General features: G+C 37.1%; 1 protein-coding gene across 1 annotated transcript in view; it reads right to left on the bottom strand.

The window, feature by feature from the left end:
* Window positions 1-20,582, bottom strand: part of PLEKHA7 (pleckstrin homology domain containing A7) — a gene marked incomplete in the record, with an annotated part of 124,203 nt that overhangs the window by 4,568 nt on the left and 99,053 nt on the right. Inside the window, 12 exon segments of the mRNA XM_015819264.1 lie at window positions 88-227; window positions 1,973-2,106; window positions 3,993-4,145; window positions 13,432-13,632; window positions 14,271-14,350; window positions 14,863-14,980; window positions 15,129-15,317; window positions 15,642-15,877; window positions 16,276-16,384; window positions 17,208-17,309; window positions 19,034-19,183; window positions 20,398-20,478. Of these exon segments, the coding sequence (XP_015674750.1) occupies window positions 88-227; window positions 1,973-2,106; window positions 3,993-4,145; window positions 13,432-13,632; window positions 14,271-14,350; window positions 14,863-14,980; window positions 15,129-15,317; window positions 15,642-15,877; window positions 16,276-16,384; window positions 17,208-17,309; window positions 19,034-19,183; window positions 20,398-20,478 (1,693 nt within the window).

The raw sequence follows: 20,582 nt of genomic DNA, 5'->3' as shown, positions 1-20,582 counted from the left end.
TAGAAGAAAGGTATAAATGCACATTATGTAGCAGTGTAACTAAAACAATGCGCTGTCACAGCCACTGCTTTATAAATAGAGCACTACCTGCTACCTCTTTGCTCCGCTGAGAGGCTTCAGAAGCCAGTGCGTATGATATGGTAATGATGCGTTCTTGCTCATGTAGTTGTGAATCTAAATTTGAAGAGCTGTATTTGTCCTGAACTGGAGGCTGTAGGTTGTGCACACTAGGGTAAACATAAAAAGAAAAGAAAAAAAACAGTGCTGTACTTGGGCACATGCTGTGGTCTCAGTCCTGACCACTTTCCAATATATGCTCAACATTGAAATAAAAAGACTTCAAGATTATCCTGAAATTATGAATCTGGGGAGTATAGTATAATAACTTTTTACACTGTATTTATATAATTGGTGTATTACCAATTATTAAAATGCAGAGTATTAAAAATACAGAGAAGCAAATAGAAAAATAACAAAATCAACAAATGAGAGTCAGTTTAGCCTAGTAATTAAGTTGCCGGCCTAAAAACCAGGAGACTGGGAATTGTAGTCCTGCCTTAGAAATGAAAGTCAGCTGGGTGACTTTCAGCCAGTAATTCTCTCTTAGCCCAACCTACTTCACAGGGTTGCTGTTGGGGGATAAATAAGAGGAAGAAGGAAGAAGTATTATACATGTTCACCATCTGGAGTTACTTATAAAGTAATAAAGGCAGGATAAAAAAATTGAATGGATAAATAAACAAAATGTGCAAGCAAGCTAAATACATACAATAAGCAGCAAAAAAAAATTACCAAAAAGTTTAAATACAGAGGAGCTTAAAACAAATTTTAAATGCCTTAAAAAGTAGAATGGCTCTTGAAGGGCCTTGCTGGGATGTCAAAGCTACTAACATTGGATGTTCTTGTTTTGACAACAGATGGAAATGTAGCCATCTTTTCTCTTTCGCTTTTAGAGTTAGATCAGTGGTTCTCAACCTTTTTAATGCCGCGACCCCAACCGGTCGTAAGTCGAGGACTAAACCAGTCGTAAGTCGAGGACTTAAACCGGTTGTAAGTCGAGGACTGAACTGGTCGTAAGTCGAGGACTACCCAACCGGTCGTAAGTCGAGGACTTTCCCTGCCCGGGAGCGCCGCGCATGCGTGGTTCCGCCCCCTGCGCCAGCTGAGGCATAGCTGGCAAGCGGCAGAGCTCAAGGGAGGTAAGGCACCCGCTGGAAAACGGGAAAATGGCGGACAAAAAAAATGGCGGACAGCCTTGCTTGGCGACCCCCATGAAATGGTCGATCGACCCCAAATGGGGTCCCGACCCACAGGTTGAGAACCACTGAGTTAGATGATGCTGGGAGGGGAGATGTGGATGAGAGTCCAGTTAGTCATAACAACAATAACTCAGCCGTGGGAATCAAGGTTATTGTGCCCAGAGCTGATAAAGATTTGGCGGGCTGGAGAGCTGCTAATTGGGGAATGTGATTTATGACGGTTAATTGGAGGAGGGAATTGTGCTTTTCTACTTTGTGCCCAGGGGAGGGGAATTCAGTTTTTGGCTTTAACTACCGGTATGTAGTGCTGATACTTTGTTTTCTCGAATAAAAGATTCTTTAAGATAAACAATGCCTCAAAGTTCTTTTAAAGAGTTTCATCTGTCGGAACCATGACAATCAGCCTGGGTAATTCACAACCAAATGCTCTCTTTGACAGAGATTTGCAGATGGACCATCCTTAAGAAGCAGTTGTCATTTGGATTAGAGCCAGTAAAGGATCTCTGGATGAAACATCCTTCTACAAAAGGTAGACAGAGACCCAGGATTTTACAGGTCTATGTTTATAACATACAGAAACAAGCAAGATTTATTGTTCCAGTAGCCTCTTCCTACAAGATGGACGAAATTAATAAAGTTGATTATATGTACATAACATGGCTTTGCATGTTTCCTGATGTTATAAATAAAGAGGAATTATGCACAAAGCTTACCTTGATCTGGTAAGAATATGCCTAATTTTTTCTGCCTTACGATGTCTTGCTTCCAATTCTTCAGGAGTGAGGGGGTCTTCAGGATCTATCTCAATGTACCGTTCTGGAATTGCAACCTTGTCTGGCTTTGACAACTGGGGGGAGTTTTTTTTTTTTTTTAAAAAAAACAGTAATTGTAAATATTTATTATACTACATTTAGAACATTACAACATTTGTACATTCAAATACACAAGAGAGAAAAAAGAAGGGTGAAATAGATGTTTCAATATTTCTGTGCAAGTTTCCTGTGAAACATGTTTTATAATAGTGCCTGTCAACCAAAAGAATGGTTTTTGGAAAAATAGGTGTTCCTTCTCTCCACTCATACGTCATATCTGCTCTAGAAGTGTGGAAAGCTCTTGTACGTAGGTATGTGGTATATGTGTGGAAATACAGGTATAGGATACCTGCCCAACATCATAATTAGTATACAATATTGTTTGTTTAGAATAATTTTTATTAAAATATGAAGTATTGGTATTAAGTATTAGGGTTATAGCAAGAATCCATTAAAAGAATGCATACATACATAAATACAGTATATATATATATATATACATACACATACATACATACATACATACACATACATATATATACATAAATATATATATGTATATGTAAAATGAAGACATCAGAGAAATCTGAATCTATCTATCTATCTATCTATCTATCTAAATTCAGATTTGTCTGATGTCTTCATTTTATCACAGGGCAATTTTTAAAAGGAATATACAAACAATACTAGTGAGAAAAATCTCAGGGAAATGCTTAAGTATAGTTGCTATATAATGAGACTTTGAGAATTCAACTTATGCAATCTCTCTCTTGTTATCAAGATACTTTTCAGGTTACTTTTTAATCTTCAGGAATTAGACCTCAGATATAGATAACAATTCCAAACAATTTCAATCTAGAATTAACGAAATCATTTTATTTTATTTATTAGTTTTTCTTAATCTGACCGTTTACTGAGCAAGGTATTGTTTTTGATTTTACTGTTCTTTAATCTTTCAGTGAAATAAAATATTCTTCTTTTGGGCCACAAGATGGCTCTGTAGGTTTCTAAATATATTGTTAATCTCAAAATCTGATGATATTCTACCTGTGATGATATCCTTTCTTCAATTTTTAAGATTCTCAGCATTATGCAAAATGCAGCATAAAACAAACATGGAACAAGAAATAACAATCAAAATAATCAGAATTCAATCTTAAACCTGAATGACTCCTAAAAAATTATGTGATGGTATTATCTCATAATAACATTTAAAAGCCTTCAGAAAAGCTCCGTAGTAAAATACTGAAGAAACATTCTTAAGTCTCCTGATTTCAAAGGAGTAAGAAAAGTAAAGGCAACTTTTGCTGGAATATTCTAACACCATTCTGTAGAAGTTGTGGCTAATAGCATCTTTGTGTTTGTTTGTTTTTAATTTATTCCCTCTATTTTATCAGTCCTTTAATACTGTATTGGTGTTCACAGCAGAGGAAAAGAGAATCAGAGTGATGCAAGCCATATTATGGTGTCCAACGTAATTTTTGCCTGTCAAAGTGACAGGAAAAAGGGTTGAGCTTGTGGGGTGATGCTGTGTATGTCATTCTGATGAGAGCTGAGAGATCCTTATAACTCTACAAAATGAGTGGGCTAATTCCCTCTAGTACTGTGCATTTTTCCTTTGCAGATTCAAATGTTTTAGTCACTTTCCTAACATGGCTTTCTTGCTACTAGACACATGTCAAAAGAAAGGGCCCTGTACATACCTCAGAAAAAAATCCTACTTTGCTTAAATTAAAATCTTTCTGAAAACTGATTAACATTAAAGAAAACAAATGGAGAGGAAAATAGTATGTCAAGCTTGGAAAACAGTGAATTTATTTATTTGTTTGTTTGTATTTCATATGTCTAACCCCTGCCCAATCTCTGCCCATCTCCCCCAAAGAGTACAAGAATATAAGGCAATAGCAACAACTAGCCTTACCTCTTTGCTAATATCCAAGTTATAATCTTCGTGCTCTAGATCTGTCTCTGTTACCGCCACAGGGTCGATTTTTAACCAATTATCTCCCATTTTTTGTTCTGTACATATTGCTCTTTCCAGTAACTGCAAGTCAAATTCTTGCTCTCGCTTCCACTAGTAACAGACAGGAAACAATGATATATTTGACTATAATGAGTAATAAATTAGCAAGTGTTTATCATTACCTCGACCTTTGAATAGCTAAAATGGAAACCAAAGGCTACCATAGCATTTATTTCTGGATTCTCACTTGATGGCTACCCTGATGTAGTCTGCAACCTTTCCAACCAGCAGAGATTAATCTAATGTCAGATCAAAGCTGATAGCAGATTATAGTTAGATTCTGATTTTACATGTTATGAGTCAGAGATAATTAGATTTATCTATAATCTATTGGGCCAGGAAAAAAATGTATTCCTTGGGAAAAGCTCTTCCCAAATGTGATACTGTGTTTCTCCGAAAGTAAGACCTACCCCGAAAATAAGTCCTAGCTTGATTTTTTGGGGTGGGCCTAATATAAGCCTACCCCAAAAATAAGCCCTAGTTTGGGGGCAAGGTGCACCCCTAAAAATCAAGCTAGGGTGGGGGTGAGGGGTGGAGCTTACCATTACAGCCAGGCCTCCCATGGACCAACACTTGCCTCGCCGGAAGGAGCAGCTTCATTCTGCAGCTGAGAATGGAGCTTGGCCTGCATTTTGCAGTCAGAGGCCTTTCCGGAAGGCCTGTATAGCCGAGAACCGAGCTATGGATTGAATCCATGGATTGGTTCTTGGTTGTAGAGGCCTTCCAGAAATGCCTCTGACTGCGAAATGCAGGCCGAGCTCCACCCTCAACTGCAGAATGAAGCTGCTCCTTAGGCTGCAGAAGAAATGGGCCGGCTGGGTGGGGATGTCAGTCCCGCTTGCTGTGAGGTGAGTGGAAAAGACCCCCCCTGAAAATAATTTTTTGGACGTAAAAAAAAAAAGACCAGGTCTTATTTTCGGGGAAACACGGTATACAAAGGAAATGCAGTAGGCCTTTGCCTATGAGAGACACACAACCTACAGTTAGATCAGATGCAGCCCCAAGATCTCCAAAAGTTATTATCATGTAATTCTTTAAGTGAATGAAACAGAAAATATTTAACTGTAGTTAAGCAAACAAATGAATTTTTGAGACTTCCAAGTGGAGAAAACTGCGAGAGCAAGAGCACTTAGACTTATGCCACTCCATAGTGCTTTATAGCAGTTACAGAGTCAGCATATTGCCCCCATATTGCCCCCAACAATCCAGATCCTCACTTTACCGGCCTCGGAAGGATGGAAGGCTGAATCAACCTTGAGCCCATCAGGATCGAACTCCAGGCTGTGGCCAGAGGTAGCCTGCAATAGTGCATTCTAACCACTGTGCCATCTGGGCTCTTCAGCTGGCAAACTAATATATGTCTGAACAGCAGAGGTACTGCTAAGACAGAGATTGGCAGCCAGGTGGTCTGCCTGAGCCAGTATAACTTTTTTGGACAAGTAAAAGCCTTGAGGATCACCCACTTGTGCTTCTGAAAGCATTCCTTGCAAGGAAACCTGCAAGAACTGGAAGAAACTTGTGGGAAACTCACAGTAGAGCACCAGGAGCAGAGGAAGAAATAACAAGGGGACAGTCTCGTGCAGAATCTACTTTAAAGACACTGGGTTTGCTTAAAATTCCACTTACTGTTTGGATTACATAAAAAAATAAAAGTTACAGAGGTCTTCGAGCAGCAGAGGAACTAAACTACCTAGAGAGTGTTCCTTTTGCCTGGGACAAGATTAAAATAAAATGTGGAGAAGCAATTATAAGGATTTAAAAACAATTAAAAGCAAAAAAGCTTGCCAAGAGTTTGAACTACAGAAGTTTAAAAGAGATTAAAGGGACATCTGAATGTGATAGATTTAAAGCACTTTTGAATTAATTAATTAATGCCTCCATTCCAACATGGACTATTTAAATTTCGTAAGAGGGATAATTAGTTAGTCTTATTAAACAAAGAGAATGAGGGAAAGTTGTGAAAGATCATCTGACCATAAAACTAAGATGTGCTGAACGGGACTAAAGAGTTAAGAAAACAGAGAGGGGGGGAAAAAGCCTCTCTTAACTTTTTAGGGTTTTTTATGGAACATATATATCATGGGGGGGGTGTCCTTGACCTGTTCACAATTTCTTTAGAGGGAACTTAAGGAAATTGGGAGAAGAAAATTGAAGCTTCGTATACTTACTCTAAGAACAAAATAGCCTACTTAAATTACCGAAAATTGTGAAACAAGCCAAATAGTGATAAAGAAATGCTGTGGAATGCCCTTTTAAGAATTTGTTTTAAGTTGGCATAAATGTTTATCATACCAAATACAAGTACATAGAAAGCACTGAAACGCTACACCTGCTTCTAAAGGTGGATTGGTTTGTTCACATAATAACGTCTTACCAATCACAGTAAAAGCAATCTTACCTTTGTGTCAGTCTCGGCTAGATGTTATTTTTACATGACTGCAGTAAAAGATGATAGCAGACAAGCAAAATCACATCATTAAAAAAGAGATCTTTGAAACAAACAGGGCACTTAAAACACAAAATACATAAAATAATAAAAAGAGAGAATGTCATCCTGAGAATTAATAAGTTGTGGTCAAAAGGGAAAAAAAACATGATCTGGTTTCCTATGATAGAAGGGAATGAATCAAGAGTCTCCAAACAACAAAATTAGACTCAACTTCCTCTGGGCAACAAAGCAAACTTAGCTGAAACTAAGTCCTAATGAAATTGGAATTGAAAAGTTTCCAGTTAAAATTAGGAAGTAACCACTTTCCTTCAAAGACTCATTTTAAAAAGACTAATTAAATATCTGCTGGTTGTAGAAAGCCCGTTAAGTCCTGCAAGCCAACCATCTTGGAACTGTTGTTATTCTATTAAACGACTTACAAAAATTATGAAGCTCATCAACATTTCAAACCAGTATTTTGGATTGTACTTTTACTTCAGATATGATGCGGTTTAGAAAACTATCTACTAAAATCAAATAACATAGATCACCATCTTTTATGTTTCTTACTATTTACAAGCACTCCAGGCTAACCTAGAAATATGTTTTAGTTTTTTCAAGAGAGATAGAACTTTAGTATAATGTAAACTTGCTTTCAGAGTCACTGAATACTTTCAAATATGATAGAAATAATGTTCAGAATTACCATAAATACATATACATTAAATCAGTGGTGGCATTCAAATATGTGAACAACCGGTTCTGTGTGGATGCTGCTTCCGGAAGTCTATTCTGGGCCTGGGCAACAAAAAATTAGCTACCGGTTCTGCCAAACTTTTCTGCCAAATCGGCTGAATCCCACCACTGCATTAAATGTATTAATTACTTCCACTTTTTTTTTTATCAGAATAGCCTAACTTTCAGGTGTCCTATAAAACCATCCTCCAACTAAGTTATGCTAACTGTACAACACTCATACAATAATGAAGTATTTCATTTATTTACAAATATTTCAGGGGTATCTTTTACTATAACATAAAGGAAAGCCTGAATGAAATATGAGAATTTTTTGACATATAAAGGTGCACATGTGATAAATGCATTTTCCCATTAAGTTGCATTATTTCAATCCATAGGCCACAGAAAATATGTCCTAGGAGGCTGGATGCCTGGACACTGTATTGTTCAAACAAGGCTTTTATCATGAGAACTTCTGAAATATATATGTTTCAGAATGCTTATAAAACAACAAATAGACAAAAAATTGGTTCCAAAGAAAAAGAAAGTAGAGTCTTGTAAAAGTCTTCATGCTATAGAAAGTGCAAAGTAGCACTGTTATAATTGGATCATTTAACATCTCATTCAGTGGTATACATCAGGGGTCCCCAACCCCTGGTCCATGGACCGATAACGGGCCACGGCATGCCAGCAACTGGGCCGCACAAACAAGCAAAGTCCCATCTGTGGGATGCAGGCAGCACACAAAACCACACACTCTCTGGTCCACAGAAAAACCTTTCTCCACGGAACCAGTCCCTGATGCCCAAAAGGTTGGGGACCTCTGGCATACAGAAAGTCATCGACTTACAAATGTAATGGAGCCTGCCAATTACATTCGTAAGCCGAAAATTCATAGGAGTGAATCACATGACTTGAACACGATCACTCTTGGCTTTCACCCACACATTTTCTAATTGAATACGTGGGTCATTAAGTGCATCTCAGGGTGGGGAAGGCCATGGGGGGCCTAGTGCACGGACAAGACCACTGCCTCCCCCCGAGAGACCCCATGTTCCTCTTTCCACTCCTTGGGGTCCAAAGCTGCTTGGGCCTTTCCTCCCCACCCCGTCAATTTACCTTTGGCGCCACATTTGAGAGCCCCACACTTCCCACGCTTGCCTGTGCGGCCTTGAATGCAGGAACCCTTGTCCAGCCAGATGGACAAGCGTCGGACCAGTCTCTCCCCATCTTCACTGAGCCCCAGCCTCTTTCACAAGCGGGCACAGCCCTGCTCTGCCACTTGCTAGAATGCTGAGCCTGCCTGGGTTTCACAAATTGTACTACCAGAGAGCTGGAGAGTCATGCTTGCAATGAGGGGCAAGCTGGTTCCACCAACCCGCACTATGAAAAGCTGCAAAGGCATTGCTGCGCCCTGCACCTCTGCAAAATCTCCATTTAGGAGATTTTGCAGCAAGGTCGTGGGGAGGAGAGGAACTGGGCCAATCAAGCCTTCCAATCTAGAAGCTAGACGGGGGCAGCCAGCTTCCTCTGGGTAGTTTCTTCCCACTCGCATCCAAACAGGAGCAAGGGCTACCAAGTGAAGGAAGCAGGGCGGTGGCATGCCAACTCTCCAGTTCCACGGCAGTGGAGAAACACAACAGAGCTGGAGAGTCATATTGTTTAGGAGCCCCTCTTGCAATTTGGAAAAGGAGTGCTTTTGGCAAGGGAGGGGAGCAGGGCGACGGCGTGCCAAGCTCTCTAGCTCTATGGTGGTGCAATTTGTGAAACCCAGGCGGGTTCAGCACTCCAGCAAGTGGTGGAGCAGGGCCACGCCCGCTTGTGAGAGAAGCTGGGGCTTAGTGGGGAAGGGGAGAGATCAGACTGGCGCTTCTCTACCTGGTTGGTCAAGGGCTTCGGCACCCAAGGCTACAAAGGAGGCAAGCGGGGGCAGTTTGGGACTCTCAGGTGTGGCACCAAAGTACCATGTTGCAGCATCTCTGTGGTCATTCATAAGTGTAAAACAACTGCTGTAATGTTGCAACATATGTAACTTTGCAATTCGCTTGTAAGTACTTTTGGCAGGGAATGTTGTAACGTTGAACATTCGCTAAGTCAATGTTCATAACTGGAGGACTACCTGTATTTTTTGTAAAACCACACAATACCCTATCTACTTGGATATTCTGTCCCACTTGTCATAAAGGGTGTAGCATTAAAATGGCATGAATATTACTATTTCAGTGATCACATCAAAATGTGTTACTGTATAAAGTGTTCATTTGCACAGTAGAGGACCATATCCCACCCTCTGCTTCTGGTTCAACATTGTTTGTATCTTGAATATCCAAGGACAGAATTCCACTCAGGATTTCTCCACTGGATGAAAAAGGGGGGATTTATTTTGACTGTTTCCTCCTTTCTTCTGTAGCTCACATAAATCTCTTTTAGGGTACTGAGATTTATTTTAGAACAGTGCAGAAAACACAGGAGACACAGTGGAGGTTACCTTCCCCCATTTACTCCAGCAATGACTTTGTAGATCCAGTCTAAGATATTTTGGGGAAAATATATCATTCATGCACAAGCTCTTGATTTTTCACTCAAAACATACCTACATTTGTATCTGTTAGGAGTAGGAACATCTACTGCACAAATAAAAATTGCAGACTTTAAAAATGGAGGGATTTCTGCAAGAAAAGTTCAATCATCTTCACAATTAAAGCACACATTGTAACCAAATGCCTACTCAATATTCAAGCCAGGCCTGATTGCATCCATAAATGTAATATAAGACAATATTAATTCTACATGTTATACTAGAAGAAATACATGAGTTCAGTATTAGGAAGCATTTTTATTGTTGTTGATACGAAGTCCTTTACATCAAAATCAAATGAACAATCCAAATATCCGGCTCAATATTTTAATGTCATACTACATTTAAAAATTGATCTTTTAAAAAAATATCAGTGCACTGTATTAAAAGTAGATTTACACATACAATTTATGTAACATTACAAACTGTGCAATCTAATTACATATTTCATTTTTACCATTTTGGTTGCTAAGTTATTGTAGTGCTGTAAATTGTGCTTTCCAACATTACGTTTTGTGCACTGGAGCCCTTTGGCTAAATAATTTGTTTCTTCTGGGGCTGTGCTATTTTTTATTTTTACAGCAAGAATGAAGACCAATATGGTATGAAAATATGCTACATTGTTTCAATAGTTAAAATATTATGAAATGTTTGCATTAGAAATAATTATAAATTTGAGAGCCATATTTTTTTTTTTAAAAAAAAAATCAGGTTCAAATTCTGCTACTTAAATATGTGATATGGCAGGGCTTTATTTTTCCTTATGTATTAATTCTATTTCTTAAAAAAATATAACAGCAAAGGTAAATATCTGAATGCACCAGTTTCCTTTAAGTGTTTACATATTTACTTATGGCATTAATGGCTCATTAATGCCTTATAAATTAATGCAATCAAACAACTATTTTAAAATGGGAACACAAATAACCACCAACAAAAGTAGAAATTTAACAAAAAAGGATGCTAAAATGCAATTAAGCCTGGCAGAAACTGAGTTTAGTTAAAAAATAGTTTTAAATAATTAGAAACTAAAAAAAAAAACAATATGTAGAATGAGTGACTTTAAAAGCAAGAGATCTTGTGCAATGAATTAGGCAGGCGATGAGCATAAATAATTCTAGCGTGCCAAAAGGAAAAGACAAAACAGTGATTGCATAAACCCTCATTTTTGAAAACCCTAAATACGAAAAAGTCCTGTGGCACTTTATAGACTAACTTTCACAGATCATGATCTATGTTACAAAACAGTGAGGGAAAAGAATACCATTATTTGCTTACTTTTAAAAAAAGGATGAGACCAGTAAGTTTCTCCCCTGTTCAAAGTGTCGGGCTTTTAAATAGGCTATGAATGAATGGGAGCCAGTAAGGTATTGTGGTTAAGGGGCTAGATTAGAATTGAGCAGACTCAGATTCTAGCCCACCCTTATAGGCATTTTATTTATTTATTATTAATTTTTTATATTGCCTATCCCCCCCCCACACACACACACACAAGGTGACAAGGCGTGGAGGCTGTCAAAATGACTATTAGACATTTTCTCTTGGGAAATGGACCTCTACCTACTGTACATCCCCTATTGGAACAGCAGGGCAAACTATGTTTACAACAGAGGTGTCCAACTTTGGCAATTGTAAGACTTGTGGACTTCAACTCCCAGAAATCTCCCACTAATTCTGGGGTTGAAGTCCACAGGTCTTAAATTTGCAACAGGTTTACAACATTCAATGAAAAGGTTTTCATCTGCAGTGGTTTGATTCAGGTTGATTATGTATCAATAAAAAGAGAGAGAGAGGGAAATTCTGTTTTTTATGATGTAATATTCAGAGTTTGTTCTTACTTAAAACAGGATATGGGAGTATCTTACAAGGAAGAACTAAAATAACTTTTTTACTACCAAAAGGAAAGGTTTTTGAAGATGGGGCACAAAAGAGATTCTGAGATTATCATGGATAATATTCCTATTATCATGAAAATGTACAATATGATCCATTATTTATCCATCTAACTATATTAAAAGGGCAGAAGATAGGTCATCTGCACTCCCATAGACTCATTCTATTTCTTAAAAAAGATATGTTCAGAATAGTCATTTATTAGCACCAAACTAGCCTCAATTTTGCATGTGTGTGTATGCATGCGTGTGTGCCCATGGACAGAATTAGATGTGTTATGATAGGGCACTATTAGAATGATCAGATCCTGATTTCTCTCTGTCATGCATCTCTTATGTAAATAATCAAAATCTGATATACTGGATACATTCTTATACTTAATTATTGAATACATTCTCATTATTTAGTTTGACTCTTAGATGATTGTGCATTTAATAGACCCTCCTTTAACCCCCAAAAGCTTATCATAATATATTTGTAAGTTTTTGTTGCTTTTGCAGTAACAGCCTAACATAGCTACCTCCAATTTTCATAATCCTAAAAACATGATCTTTTAAACACCTAGGGCTATTTTAAAAAGTAAAACATATTTTTACTGTAAAAATTTCATGATTATAACTGGATAGCTTTATTTCCATTTTAAATTGTCTTTATTTTCTATAACTCCAAACTGTGAAAGATGAAGACATGCTGTGATTTGAGGATGGTACAGGAAACCAATTCCACTGAATTTATTTGAGATCATTCCATTATTTAGGAAAATATCTTGGTAACCTAATCCTAAATTTTGCTATGCAAAGTTTGACAATTGAGTGAAACTGACACCTGCAGAAAAAGTGTCATTCACTGCATCTGTCATCAACAGTGGCCATTTCTAAGACTAACAAAACATCCTTTATTTGGCAATTTAAAAAAGCAGCCCTAGTAATTTTAAATGGAATTGTCTCTTCTGCATAAACAGATCACATCTATGGATAATGGCTGTTTCTATTTAATGAATTATGTTAATATTAGTGGAATATTCTTTTTTATAAATATATTTATTGGGTATGTAAAATATCTATGATTGCAGTGGGAATGATTATTTGCTTAATTGACAATGATGAATAATTGTCAGTTTATATTTAACTTGGAATTGTTTTTTCCTAATTGAATGGAGAGCCTTTCTAGAATATTGTTCATACCTTAGACCTAAATGATCAAGGAGCATTAGCAGCTATATGAATCCATTAGATGCATTCCTAGGTTTAATAATTAATATATAACATTTCTGAAAACCTAAAATGATAACCTATAAAGTTCTTATTTAACATAACCATAGATACTATATTTTTTAATTGTGCTAATATTGTCTACTGGGCTCATTCATTTATGGTGCAATCAGAAAAAAAGTATTCTATTTCATAACCTAGTAAGAAAAAAAAATGATTAAACCAACTTATTATCTACATTGAAATATATATATATATATATTTCTCACTGTACTTTTCTTATGCCAATTTATTTCCTACTTCCTATGTTAAATTGTCAATATTGATAGCCAAAAGCCATTTTCTGTTATGCACGCCCTACCTATTGAAATACCACCATTATATAATTAAATAATGCAAGGTGACATGCACTCTCAAATAAAAGTGCTTACTAGAGAAGCTACAGATCGTTTTGTTTTATCTAGTCCTGTTAAGGCATGTCTAACATACTGAGCCAATGTCTGCTGAACCAGGCTGGATGAACGGTCGTGATGAAACAGATTGTCTTTCTCCTTGACCAAGAGTTCTTTTGCGTTCACGAACTATTGCCTTTTGATATCGCTTCATTCTTTCTAGTTGTTCTTCGGCACTCATTTTTCCTCTTTGAGGATCTCCAGAGTATAAACGTTCCAAGGCACTCTTTGGTCTCTCCTTGAAAATGACACAGAACATGTTTGTAATGGCATTTTTTTAAAAAGTTAGTATAACTCCAAACTACTTCCTTTTATTAACTTACTATGGACAATACTGACCTACTGTATAACTATGTTAGTTTAAGAGGCTGAAGATGGCAGAACTATCCTTTCACTGTTTTCTTTCAATGCAAACTGTCCAGGAAAATCTTTTGTTTGTAAAGTAAATAGTTTGGAAAAAATATCTGATTAAATTTCTAGGAGGAAACATATAAAATTGAAAAATTGACTATAATTTTCTTCAGGATAATGGACTCAGATTTAAGGTGCTTCTAGACAGATGGCTACTAGAACTATAATTCCAAACGATAATACACAGAAATTCTGTCTTTTCCTCTTTAATTTTTTCTATAAAAAGGGAGAAAGCAATGGGAAAATAAGGATAAATTACAAATGGGAAGCAACAGTGTCTAGATCCCCAGCCCTATAAAAACCTATAAATGTGGTAGGCCAACAAACTTAAAGTACTCATCGATGATCTGAATGACCCTTGTAGTGAATAATTTTAAACTCCAAAGGATTATCAAATACTAAAGCAAAATGACATTACTAAAGTGTTGTTCAAAACAAGCGTCATCCTAGTTAAACATATTTTACCTTGGAAGCATCCCTTCGAAGCGTTGAGTATGATGAAACTGTTGATGACTGATGGAGTCTAGAAGTTGAACCAGATAATCCTTTTTAAAAAAGGTGAAAAAACTCTATTTAGAAAAAAAGTCCAGTTGATATTTATTAAATCTATGTTTTGTGATAACTCTTTTAAAGACTCAGTTAAAATTTGGAGAGTCTTTAAAGGCAAAAGTTGGAAAAAGGATGTAGACATTTCTATTACTACATTTCCTTCCTTCTTTCCATAATACATTATGTCCTATAATTGAGACATCTCAATGTATTATTCAATTCTTTATTGAAATGTATTCATTAAGGGTTTAATAGGAATCACTATCCTTATGATAGTTCTCTGCTTCCTGAATGCTGTAATCTGAATTACATACTTTAGTGTTTCAGAAGTAGGATTTATGCATGTATTTATTTATATACATATAATTGATTCTTCAAATCTTGCCCTTTTAAAGTTGTATCTGGAGTTTCAACCCAAACATGTGGCAAATGATGTTATCATTTGGAAATGCAAAACCATAATAAATATGATCTTCTAAAATACAGAAACTTCAGTCTCTTGACTCACCTCTGGTAGGTAACGTTTGATATCTACTGTCAGTACCACGAAAACCAATGGAAGGTTGGCTCAGATCACTGTCTATTGTTACCAATTCAGGTTCGCTCACATATGAGCGGAGTTCTACCTACATGGATAAATATATAATTAAATAGATGGCAATATTTTTCATATACTGCCTCCCTGCAATTACAGCATATTGGAAGACAATACTAGAATTACAGTAATGTTAGAACTACATAAATACAGTATACAACCTGAGATGGAATGCTTACCCTGTAATCTCCATTTATGTACTGTCCAAGTTCACGGTCTCGTTTTCTTTCATCAGACTGACGTTTGAGACCACGCACCGATGTGTGCCTTATTACTGTAGCTTCTTTAGGAAGAGGTGGAACAGCTGGTGGGTTATCATCAGTGCTATACAACTGTGGGAGAGGAGGTCTTGGTGGTGCTTCATCTTCCTGATATTGCATTAAAAAAATGTGTTCATTGCTCCATGTGGAAAATAAATCCTGCTTAAATCACAGCAAATAATATGCAGTATATGAATTTAACACCGCATTACTTTAAGATTTTTTTCCTGGAAATTCCTCAGTCACAAGTCATTTATAAGCAGATTAAATCAAAGTTTCAATTACCATCAAGAACATTGTAAACAAATCTACAAAGTGTTATTTATCTGATTATCACTCTTCATTACCCATATTCTACACACAAGGAAATCCATTACCATTCTCAGTGCATTTTAGCCCATAAACTACAAGACTATGGAATAATGACACAACCTTTGGTTTTAATTTCACTGGTGACTGGATTGGAGGTTCAACTTTTTTCACTTGTTGGGATGGAGAAAACATTCTAGGCTGTGTGTAAGGCTGAGGAAAAAGTCTGACTTCCAATGAGGGCTTGATAGGACTAGTTGGTGGACTTTGCTGAGTAGAAATTTTACTGTCTGTTGACATGAGAGTAGATGATGATGAAGGCACTAGAGGCTTTGAAAATGAAGGCACTGTTTTTCTTTCTGGAAAAATAGACATTACATTCAGATGTAGCACAGAAAAAAGAATAACCCTTATCTCCATAATAAACAGTATGAAAGTAAAACTGGTGTTTAGAAAAGCAGCTTAAGATTTATTGAACTGTTTTTTTAGAAATACCCAAGTACATACATTTTAGAACACCAACTCTGAAAAAAAGGCATTGGTAAATTTTTATGTGGGAGTGTTAATGATAAAATGCCAGAAACCTCATCAGGAAAAGGTAGCTTAGCTTTTATGTTATGAATGGCAAAAAGGAGGCCAAGGTGTTCTTTTGTGATTCACATATCATTAGCCTAAAATATAAGATTGAAGCACACATATATTGCTTTGATAATATTCCAGTAGCTAGATTTGCAATACCAGCATTAAGCTTTCTTACCTGGATTCTTGATAGATTCAATGATGACTCTATAGTTGGATTTATTTGCACTTAGGCCAGCTGTAACATCTTCAATTCTCCACAAATCTTTTTGCATTTGAGATTTCTCCTAATGAGAAGGTAGGGGAAGGAGGACCAAATCAATATTGGTTATATAGATAGACAAAAAAAAGTAGAAATTGAGAACATTGCTTTCTTTGCTAGTAAACAGCACACTACATAGCAATTCTTATATTGTTCAGCATTCTAACAAAAATATATATTTACATATAATTTGTATAATTTGCCTCTGAAAAGATACAGAGAAATTAAATGAATGGGATGACTGTCATGCTTGCTGGACTGAGATTCTTTGTCGGTTGCTTAAAAGGAGAGAACAGAATAGGGCTGTTTATAGGATAAAATCCCTAAGAATCTATCATAACATAAAATAAGCAACCGAATTATAAAACCAAAAATTTAACATATTCAACATAAATGTTACTAAAAACTCCCAAACTGAGACGCCACCAGCAGATAATACTTCATTTGATAGCAGTAAATTAAAGTAATGCACATTGAACTAACTAAGTCCTGAAAACTCTCTATTTGCTGGATCAAAGGAGTCCACTCATATTTCCAGGAAAATTTCCTTGGCAAACTAAAGATGTCTGGTCATTCCAGAAAAAAAGGACTTATTTGTTATTTTGCCATAGCATTTAGCAACTGGCCAAAGAGTGAGAAATCTGATGCTTATCATAAAGGTACATTTGCATGTACATGTAGTTCTACCATATTGTGATATAATATGCATGTGAAGCTTTTTTTCCCCTCTGGAGAAAAAAAAAGGCCCTATTTCCCATCAAAATTAGATCTCCCAGTGAGATGAGATCTGACTAAAGCTTCAAACTATTTAGGGAACTGCAAAATGCAAAGATTGAAAATAGCCTTACCTGAGAAAAACATGATTTATTCATCTGTCCTTGCAGAGTTTGCTTCAGCTGGTTCACATCTTTTTCCAATTTCAGATATTCATTCCAGGCATTTTCCATTTCCTATTGACAAAGAGAACAAACTCATTTTGCCTTTTCATAAGCAGTAACGAGCTATGAAGGTGCTGGTTAATGTACTTATTTAAGCAAGTACTTTATGCAAGTGTAAACACAATTAAAAGTACTTTAGGGCTATATGCACACAGCTCTTACTTTACAGTGACTCTCATTAAAGTCAGAAGTCTCTCTCTCTCTCTCACCACACACACACTATATACACACAGACACACTATATATGTGCGTACATACACACACACACACACACACATTTATATATGTATGCAAATTGGACAATATTAAAAAAACAATGGCATATAGCAGTGATGGCGAACCTTTTAGAGACCGAGTGCCCAAACTGCAACCCAAAACCCACTTATGCATCGTCGAGTGCCGGGTGGGTGTGGCCCATTGACTGGGCGTGGCCTGTTGGGTGGGTGTGGCTGCGGTGGTTCAATCAATCAATTCCAACTTTGCAAGATCTTTTTTTTTCCCATGAGAAATTGACTAATTGAACCTTTTTTTTTTGTTTTTGCACACGGCGGCGGAGGCCTAAAGCGAAAAGGTTTTATAAAACCCAGCTGAAGGCCTAGGGCTGGGGCGACGGCGCACGTGCCCACAGAGAGGGCTCTGAGTGCCGCCTCTGGCACCCGTGCCATAGGTTCGCCACCACTGGCATATAGCATAATTGCATAGCTTTCTTTTCAACATCTACATGATACCACCGTGTGAAATCATCCACTGTTTTGGAGTTCTGTTTCATCAGTATGCTGATGGTACCCAATCATATCTTTCAACTTCAGACTGGCCAAGTGAGGCTGTCAAGGTTCTGTTCTATTGCCTGGAGGCTGAGTAGGTTTGGAAAGAGAGCAAACATCTCCAACTCAATCCTAGCAACACAGAGTGGTTCTGAGTGGGTCCCCTAGAGGTGGGGATGGACCATCTTTGACCTTGGATGGGATTGCACTTACCTGTTCCAGGCTGATGCACAATTTAGGAGTCTTCCTGGAGTTGCAGCTCCTGCTTGGAGAGCAGCTGGGTCCAGGAAGCCTTTGCACAGTGTTGTCTGTTGTTCCAGTTTTATCTTTTCCTAGATTAGAGGGCCTTTCGGACAGTCGCTCATGCTTAGTCACTTTGGGGCTTGAATACTGCTATACACTCTAAATGGGACTGCCCTTGAAGACTACCCAAAAGCTTCAACTGATCCAGAATTGCAGCAGCATAAGTAGTGATGGGCATGTCTCAATATGGCCGTATAACACCTCTGCTTCACAAGATCCAGTGTTGGCCAGTTTGCTTCTGGTTGTAATTCAAGGTACTTGTTGTTACCTATAAAGTCCTACATGGCATAGGACCTGGTTATGCCTATCTCCCACATATCTTTCTGTCCAGCCATTTCAGTTTTGTAAGGTTGACATATTCCAAATTCTTTAAATGAAACAATGTCATCTGTTCATACTTTGGAAGTGTATCCTCTCTGTAGCAGTGCCTGCCTCTGAAATGAGGTTCCCCCCAAGATCCAGATGTCCCCCCTCTCTGTTGTTGTTCAGAAGAGCAGTAAAGACCTGACTCTTCACCTAGGTCTTTGGCAAGGGAAGAGTGAGAAAGTGGTGTTTCATAGTTTGCCAATCCTACTTCAACAACCACCAAACTACATTGCCATGCAGTTCCAGTAGGCTTGATATGGAAATTACGACTATATATTAATTCTTAAAGCACCTTCTACTTACTGTAGATACTTTGGATATTTCAGCCCGAATACATATGAGATCTTCTTGTAAAAGTTTCTGCTGATATGAAATTTTTTCTGTGTGCTGTGGTTGGTCTTTGTATTGTTCCATCTGTCTATGTAACACTTCCAAGACAGATTCCAGCTGATCCTAAATAAAGTATTTTAAAAGTTTTTAAAAATAAACTCTGAAACCATTTTAGAAGACCCTCCTTTAATTTAGTGTTTTAAAAATATTAATTTTCTATCCCAAATATAAACATATCTGTCTGTCTCAGCCTGCCTGCTTGCCACTCCCTCCCTCCACCCATTCATCCCTCTCAAGGTCAAAAGATCTTGGACTCTTCAATCCCAGTTTTGGATTTGGATACCGAAGTTGAGGAATATTTGCTCAACTACTCCTATCTCTGGAAAACAATACATCACATTTCAATTAGTTTTATTTAGGGAGACCCCCCCCAAAAGAGTGTTTGGTTCAGAATATAATAATCAATTTGTTAAAAGAGATGGCGTTTGCAGTTTGTTTTTGGGTGCCATTTAATATATTTGTGAACATTTTAAGTACAAAAACATCTGATACAAATCTTTCCTCTTCCTACAGCAGTCTTCTGAGGCTGTTTTGTAGACTTTAACAACTCCAAAGATATCTTTAATTGAGACCACAAATAAAGTTTTTCAATGGCTGCAACCCAGCTTTGAAAATCCCTTTCAGAGACGATACCATCAACTTGTCTGAAATTCAGCTCTCTGTAAGCTAGGAAGGTGAAAATGAGGATAGATATACTGGCATCATTCGTGTATTTTCCTATGCTTTTTAAAAATGAATCCTCCCAGTTGGGAAACTATTTAAAACAAACAAGAATTGCATATAGACTCTATAAGAATTTGGTAATCTTTAAAATGGAGAAAAGTTATGAAATACGTAAATTGAATGTACCTATATTACTGTCAAGCACCGGGAAAATCAGGAGATTCAGGCAATTCAAATGAGTATAAAGATTTATTGCAAGCTTAAACTCTCTATAAGAATCCGAACTACTAAGGGTTAAGGGAAATTTGTGGGAGTTAAGAATAGAAAGGAATTCAAGGTGGGCTGGACTTAGATCTCTTGTGGGCACTCAGGGACTCATGACTGGTAAAGCTTTTGACCCCTCCCTCGGGCTCAGCCTGGTCATCTCCTACAATTACTTACTTTTCGCTTGGAATAAATAGGAATAATTTATTGGAATAAATTATATCATAAACTATATAATTACAAAGATCTAATTCTAGTTCTACTTACTACATACTCAAAAACCAAAATGGGCCTTTAGAAACAGAGTATTACAAAATAATTAATTTGTAATTAATTGCAAAGATGATTACTTTATTTTCTTTAAGGGCTCTTATTTTGTCTTCTAGGTCTTGCAGAATCCTGTCTTGCTCACAGAAGACACTCAGCTTTACCTAGAAATAAATATATATATACACACACAAGATTAAATCAATAAAACAGAATGAGATTTTTGCAAGGATCAGAAAGAAGAAAATGTATACTTACATCAATATTA

This window comes from Protobothrops mucrosquamatus, unplaced genomic scaffold (genome assembly GCF_001527695.2).
Source record: "Protobothrops mucrosquamatus isolate PMUCROS unplaced genomic scaffold, P.Mucros_1.0 scaffold_148, whole genome shotgun sequence".
Taxonomy (NCBI): Eukaryota; Metazoa; Chordata; class Lepidosauria; order Squamata; family Viperidae; genus Protobothrops; species Protobothrops mucrosquamatus.
This window is presented reverse-complemented; position numbering and strand designations above follow the sequence as displayed.